This window comes from Phyllostomus hastatus, unplaced genomic scaffold, assembly GCF_019186645.2.
Source record: "Phyllostomus hastatus isolate PE091 unplaced genomic scaffold, TTU_PhHast_1.1 phas_scaffold_345, whole genome shotgun sequence".
NCBI lineage: Eukaryota > Metazoa > Chordata > Mammalia > Chiroptera > Phyllostomidae > Phyllostomus > Phyllostomus hastatus.
In genome coordinates this window covers 190,240-208,529 of record NW_025334024.1, presented here as the reverse complement: position 1 = coordinate 208,529, position 18,290 = coordinate 190,240, and the positions used below count along the sequence as shown (strand labels likewise).

General features: G+C 43.7%; 1 protein-coding gene and 1 pseudogene across 1 annotated transcript; one reads left to right on the top strand and one right to left on the bottom strand.

Moving 5' to 3' along the window:
- The first annotated feature begins 3,227 nt into the window (after window positions 1-3,227).
- On the top strand, window positions 3,228-11,418 carry NUDT19 (nudix hydrolase 19). The gene is made up of 3 exons (XM_045818737.1): window positions 3,228-4,078; window positions 9,920-10,127; window positions 10,992-11,418. The coding sequence occupies exons 1-3, from the start codon at window positions 3,362-3,364 to the stop codon at window positions 11,195-11,197; spliced, it is 1,131 nt and encodes a 376-aa protein (XP_045674693.1). The 5' UTR covers window positions 3,228-3,361; the 3' UTR covers window positions 11,198-11,418.
- On the bottom strand, window positions 4,473-7,933 carry LOC123805806 (annotated as a pseudogene).
- Window positions 11,419-18,290: the final 6,872 nt, after the last annotated feature.

Genomic DNA, 18,290 nt, shown 5'->3' with positions numbered 1-18,290 from the left:
TGTAATTTTCTCAGAAAACTAAAAATGGACCTGCCTTTTGACTCAGCAATTCCACTGCTAGGATTATATCCTAAGAACCCTGAAACACCAATCCAAAAGAACCTATACACCCCAATGTTCATAACAGCACAATTTACAATAGCTAAGTGCTGGAAGCAACCTAGGAGCCCATCAGTAAATGAAAGGATAAAAAAACTATGGTACATTTACACAATGGAATTCTATGCAGCAAAGAAAGAAGGTCCTACCCTTTGCAACAGCATGGATGGAGCTGAAAATCATTATGCCAAGTGAAATAAGCCAGGCAGTGAAACACAAATACCATATGATCTCACCTTTAACAGGAACCTAAACAACAAAACAAACAAACAAATACAATTTAACCAAAGACACTGAAATAGAGAACAGGATGACAGTGACCAGAGGAGAGAGGGGAGGGAATTTCAGGGGAAAAAGGGAAGGGTTTACAGGAACAAGTATAAAGCACATATGGACAAAAAGCAGGTGGGGGTGGAAATGGAAGGAGGTGGGGAGGGCTGGGAGAGTTGGCTGGAATGGCAGTAAAAGACAGAAAACTGTACTTGAACAACAATTAAATTAAAAAAAAATAGAGTCCCTCCAGCTCCTGAGGTCAATCTCTGCTCAGAGTTGTCCTATTCCCACATTCTGTGGAATGTACTATTGCTTAATAAATCTCCTCTCTCTCTTTCTGCTATAAACTGTGTGTTCAGTTCAATTCTTTGTCCGTTATCACCAAGAACCTTGTTACCTGTGCCCACCTGTGACAGTTACAGGATATCTCTGGATACATATGTAAAGTGGTACTGCATCATCACAGAGCCACCTCAGACTGCCATGGTAGTGTGCAGTTCTGGAGACTGTTCTGTGCTGTTGAAGATGTAACTAAATTATGTAACAGGGTGCATCCAAGGGGGCCCCAAATAGGGACTTGTAATGGGCTCCAGAACTCAGGGTGTCTGGGAAATATTAGAAAAAAAGTATATGGGATACCTTCACCCCCACAAGCCTGAGCTGGGGCTGCGACACATGGAGCAGGGCCATTGAGAACTGTTTTGCATAGCAACAGTTTTGCAGCTAGCCTCTGGCATGGTCATTTAACACACTTGTAACTTTTAACTGGTTTCATGGATATGTTAAATAGCTGTGGCCTTGCTTTGAGCCAGGGAGATAGGAGTGACTTCAACCCATGATGTCCCTCTGGTTACAGCACCCCTGTGAGAGCTTGCAGATGACTGGCTCCATGCCATGAGGCCATGCCTGCCCGTATTTATTATGGCAGCCCAGTAAAGCTGGAAGAATATGGGAATGCTGGCAGGTGTAATGGATTGTGGGAGGAGTTGGAAATGGGGCTGCAGAGGAAGAATGGTGCTGGGATTTAAACACAGGTAGGCAGCCATGCTGGGTTTCGGGGGACCACATGACTTGCAGCTTTGGGGTGCTCTTTTGCCACCTGGCTTAGGAAGCAGGAGAGACCTTGCTGGGAAGAAAAGGGATAAAAGTACTCTTGCTGGTGGACAATGAGAAGGTGCCACATGGTTTTGGATTAACTGGAGATCATGGCGGTGGCACAGCTGATGGTGCCGTGAACCAGGAGCTACCTGAGCCATGGACTTCTACTTCTTTTCCTGAGATACAGTATCCTAGAGATACAGGGAGAAGGAAGGACTGTGTGCATTTGTGGGTGTTCTAAATGACTCTAGTATTTAAACGAAGACACTAAGTCATTACTCTTAAGTCTGTGTAGTTCTTTGAATAAATAATTCCTTTCCTTGTCACCAATCTCTGGCGTTAAGAGATGTTTTTCCTTGGAAGGGGGCAAGGCGAACCTAGTACAGGGGTGAGGGGCCCAGAGCACAAGGGGAGGTCCATTAGGTAATAGTATATTGTTCACCCCCCATCCCCCTAGGGTCTGTTCTGTAACAAGTACATCACTTTGCTATGTACTCCAGGACTTGGCTGTCTCACTCAGGAGTGATCGGCCTTTGGGGAAACCATCTGATATAGAAATAAACATTGATATCTTCAAAACCATGGTGTTACTTTACAGTGAAGAGTGTGTACTTTCTTAAGATACTTAACCGCTCTGTGAACGATTTCTCATTTGTCAGATGGCAACAGCTATTTCCACCTTACAGGGTTTTGTGGATTCTACAGCTATTCCTTACAAAGTTCCTAGTGCCTCACACACAGTAAGTGCTTACTAAGTGCATTAGTAAATATTAATGTTATTACTCCTAGGGTTGAAGGACTGTTACTTCAGTCTCCTAAGCTAGAATGTTCCTCTCCCCTGCTATGCATGTTCAACCAATGACTACCTTACATCAAGTCTATCACCTAAATACTCTAATGAATCATTCGTTCTCCCTACCTAACCCCCTCTCCAGTCACTCTGCTAGTTCTGGCTGTCATTATTTCTTGCCTAGCACATTCCATGGTCCTCCAGTTCAGACCCATTTAACTGAATCACCACACTGGCGTCTGGGTAACCTTTGAAGATTTGAACTTGATCATGTCACTGTGACCTGTTACAGCTTCCACTGGCTCACAGTACTAGGACCCCTGGGGTGTAGGGGATTGTTAAAAGTATAGGTTCCAGGATGCCACCCAGAGTCTATGATTCTGAAAAGATTCCCAGAGCAGAGAGCCACAGGGAAGCGGTTCAGAGAGGGGTCTCCCCAGCTGTGGATTCTGTAGACTCAAGGTGGGTGAAAGTTGGCAGACCCAGGGCACGTCCTCCTTTGGCGTAGAGGTCAAAGTATTGGCTGATTACCTTGGGGAGCATGAATTCAAGGAGGACCTTTCACACTCAGGCTGTGCAGTGGAAAATTTGTGATTTGGCATCTAGTCAATTCATCAGTTCTAATTGGTATGTTCACGTGAGCCTGCAAAGCTGGATACCTGCCCCTTGGACACCCCCTTCCCCCCCAAAAGGAAACACATCCTTCTGTCAACAAAGGCCTAGTTCTCAGGTTTTGGTCAGTTAGGTGCTACCAGGCCTGGGACTGCTTCGCACTTTTACCGGGCAGATCAGGTGCAGCCATAAGCATTTCCACTCTTGGTCCAGTGTCCTGAGCGAGGATTGTAGGGCTCTTCCTTCAGGCGGCTGTGACAATCCTCGTCCAGTGACAGTGGCCAGGAAGCGAAATAGGGCACTGGAGGCGGAGCTTGCCCAAAGCCACGCCCCTTGCAGAGTCAAATACAGCAGAAGGCCCAACGGCCTGGATACACAGAGCGCTCGCAGTTCAGCGAGACACAGGCAGTTCTGTCCCGAGGCCCAGGAAGCCACTGGGGGTCGGTGCTCTGGATCGCCTGCCGCGCCAGAACCTGGAGGCCAAAAGCCATGAGCGGCTTCCTGCGGTCGGGCTCGAGCAACTGGCGGCGGGCGGCCACCGTGGTGCTGGCGGCGGATTGGACACACCCAATTCCCACCGCTCCGGCTCCGTCGTTGCCCCCGCCAGCTGAGGGCTTCAGGCTGCTGCTGCTGCAGCGCTCCAGGCAGCAAAGCGTCTTGCCCGGGGCATACGTCTTCCCGGGCGGCGTACTGGACGCGGCAGATCGCTCGGCCGACTGGCTGCGCCTCTTCGCGCCGCACTACGGGCCGCCGCGTTTCGGCCTGGGCTGCGCGCCGCCCTCGCACACCACCTTCCCAGTGCTGCCCGCCGCGGGGCCGGACTCCCCCGTAGAGCTGGGGGCTGCGCTGCCGGATGACGTAGCCTTCCGGATCTGCGCCCTCCGCGAGACCTTCGAGGAGGCGGGCGTGCTGCTATTGCGGCCGCGGGCTTCACCAACCGCGGTGCCGGAGCTGAGCCGCGCCCTCCCGGCACCGGAGGGTCTGGCCGCCTGGCGCGCCCGCGTCCGCCGCGACCCGCGCCAATTCCTGCACCTGTGTGAGCACCTGGACTGCATCCCCGACATCTGGGCGCTGCATGACTGGAGTGCGTGGCTCACACCGTTCAGGCAGCGTGGCAGCCGCCGCTTCGAGACTTACTTCTACCTCTGCTGCCTGCGAGAGCCGCCGCCGGTCTACCTAGACTTGGCTGAGGTGGTGGACTACCAGGTAGGGTGTTCTCCCGGCGCGGAGTGGGGACCCCGGCCGGAGGCTAAGACCCACCCAGAACCTCCGAATAAGGGTGGTACAGCCAGTAAGTGACTGAGAGGGTATGGAACCCAGGCAGTCTAGCCCCCAACAGGGCAGGGCAAAGCCAGGACCTCCTGGTGAAGTGATTTTCCTCGGCTTCACTGTCCCAAGGCCTTGACTCTGCCTCCCCACGCGGCTCCCCTAGCGGAACCGCTCCGAAGACCCCAAGAACAGAGCAGACCGCCTATTAGGCTGCAGGCTCCCTTCTAAGCACTTTACTTGCATTGTCATCTCGCCTCCACAACAGTTGTGTTCTCAGAGAACATACTTTATGTGATTTAATCTTTCTGAATTTAGCCCTGCGCTGTGTGGCTTAGTTGGTTGGGCGTCCTCCTGCAAAACGAAAAGGTTCTTGTTCGATTCCTGGTCAGGGCACATGCCTGGGTTGTGGGCAGGTCCCCAATTGGGGTGAGTGTCAGAGGCAACCGATGGATGCTTTTCACATTTCTCCCCCTACGTTTCTTTTCCTTTTTTCCTCCCTCCCCTCCCTCTAAAAATAAAGAAATAAAATCCTTTTTTTCTTAAAGGGGTTTACTTTGAAAAATTTTTAAAATTTACTGAGTCTTGTTTTATGGCCACATATATGGTTTATTTGGTGAATTGTAACCTTTGCACCTAAAAATCATATTCTGTCATGTATTGAGGGAGTGTTTATAAAAATTACAGATTCTTCGATAGTGCCTTTCAGGTTTTCCATTTTGTTCCATCAAATACTGTACTGAGAGAGGAGTGCTTAAATCTTCAGTGAGTAATTGTGGGTTTGTCTTTTTTCAGTTCTATCAGGTTTTGCTTCATGTATTTCAGAGTTCCCTTGTAAGGTGCTGAATAGACATCTAGGACTGTTAAACCCTGATGGATTGACCCTTTATTATGAAATAGCGTTCTTTATTCCTGGTAATACTACTTACCTTAAGTCTGAAGCTTACTCTGTCTGATACTAATATAGCCACTTTGCCTTTTATTTGATTAACAATTGCATAGTATATCTTTTCCCATCCTTTATTCGCCCCCCCCCCGCCCCCCGGCCCCTTTTTAGAGACTTTCTCACAGCAGCTCTGCACAGGTCTTTGTCTTCACACAGCCTGGAAATGGCTGCTAGGTTCTGTGCTCTTTCTTTGCTAAGAGGTGCAAAACAAAAAGGCAGGTTGTTATCTGTTAAGGAGCGATGGTGAAAGTAGTATTTGGCATAAACAGTGGCAGGAACATTAATATTAAGCCGAAGTAGCTCCAAAAAATGCCTTTTCATTTCATTCATGTCCTCAGCTGTAATGTCCTTGAGGTTCTAGCAGTTCACATTTCATACAGCCTGATTGTCCCAAACCTCGGAAGCAAGAACGACGGCTCCCAAAATAATTCTTTTCCAGTTAGTGGGACAAATGTTGATCTCAGCATAAGTTAAAAGCCTTTCTAAGTAAACCAAAGTTACTATTGCACTCTTGGCTGCTAGCTATGTGGCACTGAAAAGAGTACAAACAAATCTGTTAAATAAATTTGTGTTCAGAGTCATGCTTAAAGTATTCCTCTAGAACAGTTTCTCGTGTGAGTGGGATGTGATCTCTCATAAAAAATATCCAAGGATCTATTTGCATCTCTGTTCTTTATGTGGTAATATACTGCTAAGGTCACACTCTCTGTTGTGGTTCTAAGATTAGGCTGGCAGACTGTGCTGTCGTCTGGAAATATTGTTGAGCATGAACTATATTTTTTAGTAAGGTGCCTGGAGATTCATAGTTTACATAGTTGTTCTTCCTTTCTTTTCGCACATCCATTTGGGATTTGTTCAGGAAAATTGTGCTTGCCCTCGGATGGTCAGGAGGATTTGATTGCCAACCTAACTACTTTCGCGTCTCCTGGTCGCTTGTGTGCTGCAGGTGGTGGCCCTCGCTGGTTCCGAAATACAACTCTGCGGAGTCCACAACAGTGGGCGAAGGTGCTACTGCCACCACGTCCCCAGCCGCTGCCCTATAGATCTCATACTCTAGTCCAGCTCTGCAGGCTCCAAGCGCTAGCTCAGCTTGGGGCTGGCACTGGGCTTCACGCAACAGGTCAGCGTGTTCCCCTCGAGGTGCCTACACTCTTCGCTCCTGTAGCCATCTTTGCTTGCTCTCGAGTCCTGCCCCCATCTGGGACTCGGGCGTGCTCAGTAATACCTCTCCCCCAATAAAGGTGCGGCTTGCACAGGCAGTGCCCGGGGCTGCGCAGCGAGAACCGAGAACCCTTAGGCTACTCCAGTTGTTTGTGCCTGCAGGGCGCAGGAAGAGCTCAGGCGCCTGGCCACACCCCTTGCAGTAGCTATGCTACTGCCTCCCGGGAGTTGCCTCCATCTTTACTTTTAACCTATCTGTGCCTTTATAGTTAAAATGCGTTTCTTACCTGGCTGGCGTAGCTCAGTGGATTGAGCACGGGCTGCGAACCAAAGTGTTACAGGTTCGATTCCCGTCAGGGTACATGCCTGGGTTGCAGGCCATGACCCCCAGCAACGCACAGTGATCTCTCTCTCTCTCTCTCTCTCTCTCTCTCAGTCTCTCTCTCTCTCCCCCCGCTTCCCGCTCTAAAAATAAATAAATAAAATCTTTTTAAAAAATGTGTTTCTTGTATGTGGCGTATTGTCTTGTTTTTTTTTTAATCCAATATGACAATTTATCCCTTTTAATTGGAGTCTTTAGATCACTTATATTTAACGTCATTATCAATAAAGTTAGTCAAGTCTACTGCCTTACTGTTAGTTTTTTAAATCTGTCCCATCTATTCTTTGCAGTGTTTTTCTTTTCCTGACTTCTTTTGGATTATTTGTGTATTTTTAGGACTCAGTTTTGCCCCCATTATTGATGTAGCATCCAGCAAACTCGAGAACGAATATCGGAGACTTTCAGGGTATCAAAGATGTTACTTTATTGGCCAAGTTTAACCTGCGCAGGGGCGAACTCTTAAAGTGTCCAGCGACACAGTGCCCACAAGGAGCTGCAAACGAGAGCCGCGCCGAGCGCTTACAACTACGTTCTTATATATGGGCAGGCAAGCAAGCGTTATACAGAAGCAGACGTGGCAGTTAGTAATTCGCTTACAAAGACCGCGCGCGGGAATTTCAAACCAAGCATTCTTTCATAAGGTGGGAAGGCAGGATGTTTGTTCATTAACCTAGTAATCTCCTGGCTCTAGCTAGCTAGTTTTCTATTTTCTCATTAAAAACTACAAAGCACTGCTTATCTAGCCTAGCCAGGGGAGAGCGTCTGCTAGACACAGGATGTTTGCTTTGACTGTACTTTGTCTCTTTTATCATTTCTTTTCAGCTACAATGTGGTTCTTGTCTATTAAGGTTAAAATTTAGTTCTTAATTTCCTTGTTCCCAACAATTGACTTATTGACTGTATCTCTGAGGCATATCTCTTTCCTGGTTGCAAGTCTCATGGAGACCCTTAGAGTTTAGGAGATGAGTGCCTGTGGGGGAAGATGAAGGGAAGGGGAAGGTGCTGGCATTCTCCCTGTGCTTTCCGTTCTCCCCAGAGGAAAAGGGCCATTGGGTCCATTGTTTTGAGGGTTTATCTCTCTTGCCGTGGGAATCTTAGGGAAAGTCTTTGGCATGTTTTCAGCAGAATATTTGTCAGTTTTTCCAGGTGTGCTGTCTCAGGGTTGTGGTCTTCACTGATTGGTCAGTGCCAGGGCAGGGGGTTGTTAGTCATTGCAGCTGTCCTGGCTCACCTACCTGGTTTTGCTGCCTTTCTGGGCCTGGAGCTGAGGCCTATATGTTGTCTCTAGGGAAATGACCTTCTGCATCAGGCTGTAAATTGGCCAGTTTGTTCAGCTTTCTGTCTGTCTTCTCTATTCCACGTGTCCTGGCCCGTCTCAGAGCTCTATTGAGTTCACCTCATTTGTTTTTCTTTTCTCACACAGTTCTGCATTTTTTGGTGTTCAAATTGGTGGTTTTATAGATTTTGACCACTTATCTATTTTTCACATTGTACTGGGGGAAGGTAATGTGGCACTCACGGCTGGGAGAGGAGGCTCCAATAAATAGTTCTTAGCCTCGTTAAGCTAGTGGTTCTCAAAAGGAGATTCACCCACCCCAGACCCAGGTACGTTTTGCAACATCTGGAGACATTTTTGGTTGTCACTACTCAGGGACTTGCGCTGGCTTCTACGCAGTAGAGCCCAAGTATGCTGTTAAAATGTCCTTGAGTGCACAGAACAACCTCCCACAACAGAGTTATCTGGTCTAAAGTGTCAATAGTGCCAAGGTTCCAAAACCTACTGGGAACAGAGTGGAATTTAGAGCCAGTCCCCTTCCCCACCCCAGGTTTGAAGCCCAGATTTTCAGACAGAGTAGCTGCCTGAGTTTCTTTCTCTATAAAATGATAGTATACAGCATTGACCTAAGGACTGGAAATAGTTTACATAAAGTGTTTGAGCTGTGCTTTACTGGTAACAAGTAACCAATAAATGGTAACTTCTGTTATTTTTTAAATATTTTATTTATTTTTAGAGGGAGGGAGAAAGTGGGAGAGGAACATCAATAAACATGGCCCCATCTGGGGACCTGACCTGCAACCTACGCGTGTGCCCTGACTAGGAATCGAACCACTGATATTTCCGTTCACAGGCCAGCACTCAATCCACTGAGCCATACCAGCCAGGGCATAACTTCTTTCAGTCTATCCTCTGGACCAACCTGAACAGATTGAATTAAGTGGGTGGATGCCCATTATTTAACCCTACATATTGATTATTATCACTGAACTCACATAGACCTGACAAAGCAGAATGCTTTGTAAATAACTTAAATATTGGGTGGTCCTTTGAAGTCCCAGGTTTGTTTGTAAAATGCAGCCAACTTCAGAATAATGTGGGGTGCTTGTTACACGTGGATTGTTGGGCCTGATAGACTGAAGATTTAATAGGTTTCTTAGGGGATGTTCAAGCATGTACAAGCTTGTAAACCTTTGGCCTGTCATTATCCAAGGCAGAAATTAATTTTAACTCCCTGGGTTTAGGTGTGGGAATCAGTTTTCCCCAATGTAAATGGATATTTAGTAAACCAGTTAAAGAAAGACCTTTTAGGGTTATTCCATATTCATTGAATCAGCTCTTTTTATCCAACTATGTATGGAAGGAAGGCTGTGGAAGGAGGGTAAGTCATAGCACTGAGGCCACTTAAGTAAAATGGGCAAACACTGGCTGGTTGACACCCTACTGTGATTACAATTTTGGGGTCATAGACTGAATTATGCGTCTTGACTCTCCTTAACTACTGCTCCTGAGTTTTTACCACCATTTTAACACATACATCACACATTTTGGTTGCTGAAGGCCCCATAGGGCCTGAGAGAGCTTTGCTACAACCTTAGGGCATAGTCAAATTGTTCCTTATTTATGGGAGGAACAAATGGGCACTAAAATCTCAATCTGCTGTGGTGAGTTTACTCTTCAGACTCTGCTTTCCTTCAGGAATGACCAGACCTACTTTGCCTTGTATGCATCTCCTGCCTTTTATGCCGAATGACTATCAACCCTTGATGCACTATCCTGGTATATTTACTTGTCCTCAGGGTCTGCATCTGAACAATCAGCCCTTTGAAGGCAACCTAAATGAGTTTGACACCCCTGTCTTAAGGGGATCAACCCAGCTTTCTTCTCCACACCTTTTCATGTTGACTCAGGGAATCTAGCAAAGCACATTAGTGAATTAACTTTGTATCTTCAGTTCACTCTTAGGCACTGATCTCAGATCTTACATTGTCTATGGAATAAATCTGTCTTCCACAGTGGTCATCTCCTGCAGAGGCAACTGGAAGTTTCTTATCAAAAGAGATTTGGTTGGTACCCCCACAGTTCTATGAAATAAGAAGACTTGAAAACTTTGCCTCTCTGTCTGACTTGCACAAATTTTGTTTGGATCACATATCACAAGGAGTCGAAAGATGGATGCCAATCACACTAGTAACTGCTGATGGGCTGATCATGCTTTTACCAGGTAAATCAGTGAAGCATCAATGCTTTTGTTAGTATTCACACTTAATTCACTGGGCTGTATGGCGGTATTGCCCAACACAGAGACATGATTTACAGTCTGTTTTACATACTACAATGGTATTGATTAAATAACGCGTCAAAGTCTATAAAATATCATAGTATTTATTATAACCAGAAGTTCTGAATAAGTCTCTTTACACACTTATACATTTATGTATGTTTTCTAGACATTGACAGAGTTCTTGCATATTATCTCACTTTTTTATATTTTAATTCTGAATTATGAGAACTTGTAAGTTGTCAGCTTATTTAAATCAGGGTGTTCTCTGGTGGTCAGTTGTTGGGCATGGGTAGGATGGAGTTTTTGTGGCCATTCAGCATGGGGCTTTGTGGCTGTCTGTGGCTGCCTGTCTCCGTTCTCACACAGTGATAGTGTTAGTTACTCATCCTGTAGTGGGAGAATTTAGCAATTCTGATGTGTAAATAATGATTTCTCTAATTTTATCTTAAAATTACTACAGCTGTCCAGATTAAGACACCAAAATATATGGCTGTCAAGGCCCATATTAATATTGGCTGTGAGAAAGAGAGTCATGAACTATATAAAAGTTATAGTTATGATGAAAAAATACCAGCCATAAATATTTATGTGCTCAGAGAAAATTCTTGAGTGGAGAATGAGACCTAGGGAGTATGGATATTAAAAACACAAGAAATTGAGGTAAACTCATAAAGTTAGGGTTATTTAATAACCATCTTAGTTCTAAGTACATGAAATAGATTTAAAAACATACTGATTAATATGTCACTAATATATTGGAATGTTTTATAAAATAACACTTTGTGGAATTAAAATATTTTTCAGGAGATGAGCTGTACTTAGAAGATTCAAAGTTTTTAGAAAACTCTTTGTCTAGTGAAAAAAAGACTGAAGAAATCATGAAGGAAGGGAAGAAATTGCACCGAATAGTGCTACACAATCGCCATCTTTATAGTATCTACGTGACCGTTCAGTCGAAGTATAAACATGTTTATCCTAAGACCTATGTAGTAAATAAGAGCCATTTGTAATGTAGTGCTTATCTGTAAGCTGGCCTATTTGAAGGTGGGCTAATGAATAGTCTTACTTGGAATTTAAGGAACTTTGTGCCTATAAAAATTATAGTACAGTATTTCATGTTTCCAGTGTACTATGGAGCTCTCTTGCTTATTTTATTCTATAAACCTTACAGTGTCACACGAGTATAAAGTATCAATGCTTTTCTTACTGAAATAAAAAATCTCACAAAGGGTTTCCACTTCTGTATTGTTTTATTATCAAAAGTTTAAATAAGCTGTTGTACTGCCATTGTCTTTTAAATGTCCATTGTATTAGCACTTCCACTAAAGTGCTTAAGAGATCATCCATGAATTCTTCAGACTTTCTGCTAGAGTTAATTTAAGAGTGTTTGATTACATGATAAACAATAGATTTACACAGCCTTTGGGTAACAATGTCATTTTTTTGTAATGTCTTTAGCTTGATAATTAAGATATAATACTGTTGAAAACCAAATAGCATTCATTATTAGGTTTATTGCCAAATTGGAAATCTATCTTAGTTAATATTTTAATTTTATTTTTTTTAAGATTTTATTTATTTATTTTTAGAGAGAGTGAGTAAGGGAGGGAGAAAGAGAGGGAGAGAAACATTGATGTAGGACAGATACATCAATTGGTTTCCTCTTGCATACCCCCAACTAGGGACCTGGCCTGCAACCTGGGCATGTGTTCTGACTAGGAATCGAACCACTGGTTTCGGTTCGTAGGCCAGCACTCAATCCACTGAGCCACACCAGCCCGGACCAATATTTTTAAAGACATTTGACCATAACTGTTTTACTCTGGAGTGCTAGGTAATGAAACAAAGAGGTTAGAGAGAGGTAGACTTACTCATCATTCAATGGTGTTTATTTTTCAGTATTTTTAATATGGGTAATTTTTTTGCTCCTTTTAGGGAGAATGTTTATTGATTAAAGCTGGGAAATGGTTAAGACACCAATTATATTTAAGATATTCATACTATGCATAATAAAACAGATTTTATACTTTATGAAATTCTTTAATTTTTCTACTTATAAAATAGAGGTATTGATGAATTCAGTTTATGTTTATTATTTAATCTGATTAGAGGAATAGATCAGTGGTACTCAGCCCAGAGCACTTTTGCCCTCCAGGAGGTATTTGACCATGTCTGAAAATATTTTTGGTTGTCACAGCTGAGAGTGAGAGGCTACTCTGTCTAGCGGGAAGAAGACAGGGATGCTGTTAAATGTCCCACAATATAGAAAACAGTTGCCACAGCAAAGAATGATCCGGCAAAGGCTGAGAAACTGATCTAGAATAAAATGTATTTTTTTCAATAAATGATTCTAATATGTAACTTTTGAGAACCATAGACACTGTTTGCATTCCATCTGGCCTCTGAATCTATCAAAGTTATTCCTGACTTTTGACCTTGGGTACAATATTCTTTTATTCTTACAGATAATGGAATGTCGCTGGAAGAGACCTCAGTGAACACTATAGTTTTCCTGGTGAGAAAACTGAGAAACATTCATATAGCTACTGCCACAGCCAAGAGTAGAGCTGGATTTATTGTCAAGCAAATAACATTTGTTACTTGTCACCAAAAGTAGGTGTTTGAACATTTCTGCCCACTGCATCTTGTTGTCATAGTTGCCAAGGAAACCACAACACAGCCAAGCACTGGATGGAATAATGTTTAACTCACATAGAGAAGAGGCAGAGCAAGATCAGCTCCAGTAGTTCACCTTGGTCCCCTATTCCTGGCAAGTCCCCTCCCTGTAGCTAGCACAAGACAACTGGCCTGCATGTAGCCTTCTTGTGCAGTAGAAGGACCCTATCTCTTCCCTAGAGGGGACAGACATAGTAGTGGGGTTAGCCTGGTGCCATATGAAGCTTCTGCTGAAGCAGAAGAGCCAAGGACACACATTGAGTCTGAAATGGAAAGATTTCCATTCAAGGTGTCTAGTTCACCAGAGGCTCTGAGGACTGTTTTGATAAGAAAGTGTTAGAGGCCCAAGGCCCATTCTCATGCAGCCAAGGGAAGGTTGAAAGACTGTGTGCAAGACATTGGCTTTCCCAACACTCCTAGCCCTGCCTCCTTTCACTGGAGTTAGATGGCTCAACAGGAAATTTTAGGAGATAAAGTAAGAAAGTAATATGACTGGTTTTTCTTCATAAAGATCTTTCTTTTTTTTAAATCTGAATGAGCCTAGGTTCCTTCCAAGAATTCTTTTGGGGGGACTGTCACATGACTTCCTATTAGTGGTGCTATCATCCTGGCTCAAAATAATAGGGCTGCTCCCATGAGCTGAAAAAGCGTGTTGATTTAGAGCCCAGCTTGCTAGTGTTGGTAGCATTTATTATGTTGTCTTCCTTACCATATTTTAGCTGCCTCACCCTCAGATACAGAAGCAGAAAGCCTGGACATCTTCCTGCCTGTGCTGGTATCTGTACTCTGTTCTATCTTGTCCAGGGAAGAGCCAGGAAAACTTGTTTTCTATGATACTGGATAGTCTCTTGAGACTGCAGTGAGTTCAGGAGTAAGTTCAGGAGTAAATACTAAGTCAGTGCACATTTTCATTGCCTACCTTTTTTGCAGATTCTTTTGGATGACCTCCATTAGAATCCAAAACTGGGCTGGCACCAACATTTCAGGCTAACATGTCTTGTCCTCACAGTTCTTTTTTAATAAAAATAAAATAAGAATACCCTATAATGTGGCAGGTACAATAAGAACTCAAATATAAGGGTACTTACTCTTTTCCCAGAGCTGATTTGTGTGTGTGAGGGGCAGGGGGCGCTGGGTAGGGAGCCCCTCACATTTGTAGTTATTTCATGTTTCTCCTTTCTTCTCAAACCTCTATTTTTTTTTCATTTATTTTGCAAATTTGACAGTTTTCTGCTCCTCCTTGCTCCCCCTTCGCCACTCCTCCTCTGGCCTCTTTACTTTTGTCTTCTCAAACCAACCTTTAGATGAGAGTCCCTCAGTACTTATTCTTAGAACTTCTTCCCTCCTTGGGTGATGTTCAAGGCACATTGTTTCTTTGTTTTTTTTTAAAACTTTATTATTACCATTATTTTAAAAAAGATTTTATTTATTTATTTTTAGAGAGGAGGGGAGAAAGAGGGACAGAAACACCAATGTGTGGTTGCCTCTCATGTGCGCCCCCTACTGGGGACCTGGCCCGCAGCCTAGGCATATTCCCTGACTGGGAATTGAACCAGCGATTTCTGTTTGCAGGCTGGTGCTCAATCCACGGAGCTGCACCAGGCAGGGCCAAGGCACATTCTTTCAAAATGAAATTGTTGCCCTTTACAGATGTTAAGGCATACATGCCTGTCAGAGTTGGACTGCTTACCTCTTGCTTGTTATGTGAAAGGATATATACTTCTATTTTATATAAACCACTGTAGGGGTGGGCAAAATAGGTTAATAATAACAAATAATACAATAATAAATAAATAATGATACAAGAATAAACTTTAGAATACTCACAAATGTAAACCTACTTTTGCCCACCTCTGTATTTTTAGGTCTCTGTTAAACAACTTTAGCTTTTTCCCTAACCTATAATTTTTCCTCCCAAAGCAGGTTCCCTCAGCAGTCTTCCCTATATCAGAAACCTACCAGTTATTTCAGCTAAAAATCTCAAATCGCCCTTGCTTCCTCTATTTTCTTCATTCCTATATCCAGGTGACTAGGAAGTCCTATTGATTCTCTTACCCACAATTAACTTGAATTTCTCATCTTCTGACCTCTGCATTATCACCTTAGTCTAAGCCAGTTATCTCTTTTTTAAAATATTTTATTGATTATACTATTACAGTTGTCCCATTTCCCCCCCTTCCCTTCCCTCCACCCTGCACACCCTCTTCCACCCACCTTCCCCCCTTTAGTTCATGTCCATGTGTCATACTTATAAGTTCTTGGCTTCTACATTTCCTATACTATTCTTGCCCTCCCCCTGTCTGTTTTCTACCTACCATCTATGCTACTTATTCTCTGTACCTTTTCCCCCCTCTCTCCTCCCACTCTCCTGTTGCTAACCCTCCATGTGATCTCCATTTCTGTGGTTCTGTTCCTGTTCTGGTTGTTTGTTTTTGTTTTTGTTTTAGGTGTGGTTGTTAATAATTGAGAGTTTGCTGTCATTCTACTGTACATGCTTTTTATCTTCTTAGATAAATCCCTTTAATATTTCATAAAATAAGGCTTGGTGATGATGAACTCCTTTAACTTGACCTTATCTGGGAAGCACTTTATCTGCCCTTCCATTCTAAATGAAAGCTTTGCTGGATAGAGCAATCTGGGATGTAGGTCCTTGTCTTTCATGACTTGGAATACTTCTTTCCAGCCCCTTCTTGCCTGCAAGGTCTCTTTTGAGAAATCAGCTGACATTCTGATGGGAACTCCTTTGTAGGTAACTGCCTCCTTTTGCTGCTTCTAGGATTCTTTCCTTCATTTTAGTCTTAGCTAATGTAATTATGATATGCCTTGATGTGTTCCTCCTTGGGTCCAACTTCTTTGGGACTCTCTGAGCTTCCTGGACTTCCTGGAAGTCTATTTCCTTTGCCAGATTGGGGAAGTTCTCCTTTTCCACTTGTTGCTCTTCCTCTTGTCCTTCTGGTACCCCTATAATACTGATGTTGAAATGTTTAAACATGTCCTGGAGGTTCCTAAGCCTCTCCTCATTTTTTGGACTTCTTGTTTCTTCATTCTCTTCTGATTTGATGTTTCTTCCTTCTGGTCCACTCCATTGATGTGAGACCCAGCTTCCTTCCCATCACTATTGGTTCCCTGTACATTTTCCTTTATTTCACTTAGTGCAGTATTCATTTTTTCATCTAATTTGCGACCAAATTCAACCAATTTTGTGAGCATCCTGATCACCAGTACTTTGAATTGTGCATCTAATAGGCTGGCTCTCTCTTCATCACTTAGTTGTATTTTTTCTGGAGCTTTGATCTCTCTTTCGTTTGGGCCATTTTTTTTTTTGTCTTGGTGCGCATGTTATGTAGTGAGGAGCGGAGTGTTAGGTGTTCAGCAGGGCCAGGCTACCCAGTCACTGGGTTGTGACGCTGTGTGTGGGGGAGGGGTCCAAGAGGGAACAATGGCACTTGTTCCTCTGTCTGCTGGATTTTAGTCACTTTTCCCGCTTCCCGCAAGCAAACTGGACCCTTCTGGTGCTGATTCCCATGTGGGTGGGCTTGTGTACGTTCTAGGGCCCTGTGGGTCTCTCCAATGAACTCTCTTGTGAGGATGGGAGTCTCTCTCAGCACCTCAACCTCCACAGATGTTTTCAATAGGTATTTTGAGGCTTTATTTCCTCGTGCTGGAACCCTAGGTTGTGTGGTCTGTCTTGCTCTTCAGTTTTGCCTGATTTATCTGCCTGCAAATGTGGGACTGTCTGGCCCACCAGCTGCCTTGTGTACCGCGCCCTTCCGCAATCTGCCGCTTCGCTGGGTCTGCCCACTGCCTTGCACACCTGGGGTCCGCCAGCCACCCTGCCATAGGCCCTCTGTCCTGGCTCCCCAATTCCTCCCCTCCTACCAGTCTGGATGAATGTGTCTACTTTAACTCCTTCATTGTCAGACTTCCATACAGTTCAATTTTCTGTCAGTACTGGTTGTTATTTTGTTTCTAAATTTTTGTTGTCCTTATTTTGCTTGTGTGAGGTGGCACAGTGTGTCTACCTACGCCTCCATCTTGACCAGAAGTCTAAGCCAGTTATCTTTTATCAGATAACTGCAATAGCTTCTGAGCTAGTCTCTCCATTTTCACTCTGGCCCTGCATTCTCCCATTGATCTGGAAAAGTGGTCTGGACATTGAAATTCATGTCATGTCCTGTCACTGCTCTTATTAAAACCCATGGATTTCCTTCACACTTAAAAACTAAATTTACTGTGGCCTCTAAGGCCCCACCTGATCTCATCATTCAACCTTTTCCTCTGTACTCCTATCAAAAAGGTCTTCTTTCTTGTTCCTTAAGTTCTCAAAGTTCTTTCCCACCTCAGAATCTGCACACATGGTTGCCTTCAGACAAATCTGGATTTCTGCACTATTTTGTACTTGTAGCCTCCAAAAACCAGCTGAGGATGGGCATCCAGTATGTGGATTAGGTCATGTCTAAAAGGAAATTCTAGAACAAATAGAAGAAAAGCATTATTTAGAGAAGAAAGTGAAGTTTTCTTCAGCTGAAGAAAAATGTTGATCTTCAGGTAAAAAGTCCTGTTGTGGTTAAAGCAAAACTAACAAAACTTGCCCAATAGCTGGATGACATTTTGAATTTCAAAAATAAAGAATACACAGACTTTCAGGAAGGAAGGGATTGCTCATAAACGCATAAAAATCGGTTCTGAATGTGTGTCACAGAGCAGCAGGATACACTGGAGGGCCTATATGACATGTCGAGGGTAAACAGGTATGTGGGCTCAGTGCCACATCAACCATGTGTGGGAGCCACAGATATAAACCTCATTTCCATAGAGGCTCTAAAGATCTCACCCACTCTGAAAAAGGTTCACTTCACAGAAGTACTATAGATGACTAGCAGATTAACCAAAATAAAAACTTTGAAAGTAGCAGAAGTGCATAGTAGAAGTCTTGATGGTGAGTGTAGAAATCAAATATAGGAAGTAAATGTGAATAATATGTGAATAAAGTACTGCAAGTATTAAAAATAATTCAAATTTTAACCTGTGGCCCTGCTTGGGTGGCTCAGGTTTGGAGCATCATCTTGTATACCAAACAAGTTGTAGGTTCCATCCCTGGTCAGGGTGCATATGGGAGGCAACTGATGTTTCTCTCTCACATCAGTGTTTCTCTCACACTGATATTTCTCTCTCTCTCTCTCATCAATAAAAATATATCCTTGGGTAAGAATTTGAAAAACTTTGACTTATTATGTAAGAACTTCCTTTTTATAAAAATAATTTGGTTCAGCCTTGGCTGGTGTAGCTCAGTGGATTGAGTGCCAGCCTGTGAACCAAAAGGTCACCAGTTAGATTCTCAGTCAACTAAGGCACAAACCTGGGTTGTGGTCAGGTCCCCAGTTAGGGGTGTGTGAGAGGCAACTGATAGATGTATCTCTCATACAT

Bases quoted from the DNA above. Each gene is read 5' to 3' on its own strand.
- NUDT19 (XM_045818737.1), top strand. From the start codon at position 3,362: ATGAGCGGCTTCCTGCGGTCGGGCTCGAGCAACTGGCGGCGGGCGGCC. The intron at 4,079-9,919 runs GTAGGGTGTTCT...TGTCTTCCACAG, and splicing joins CTGAGGTGGTGGACTACCAG to TGGTCATCTCCTGCAGAGGC. The intron at 10,128-10,991 runs GTAAATCAGTGA...AATATTTTTCAG, and splicing joins GCTGATCATGCTTTTACCAG to GAGATGAGCTGTACTTAGAA.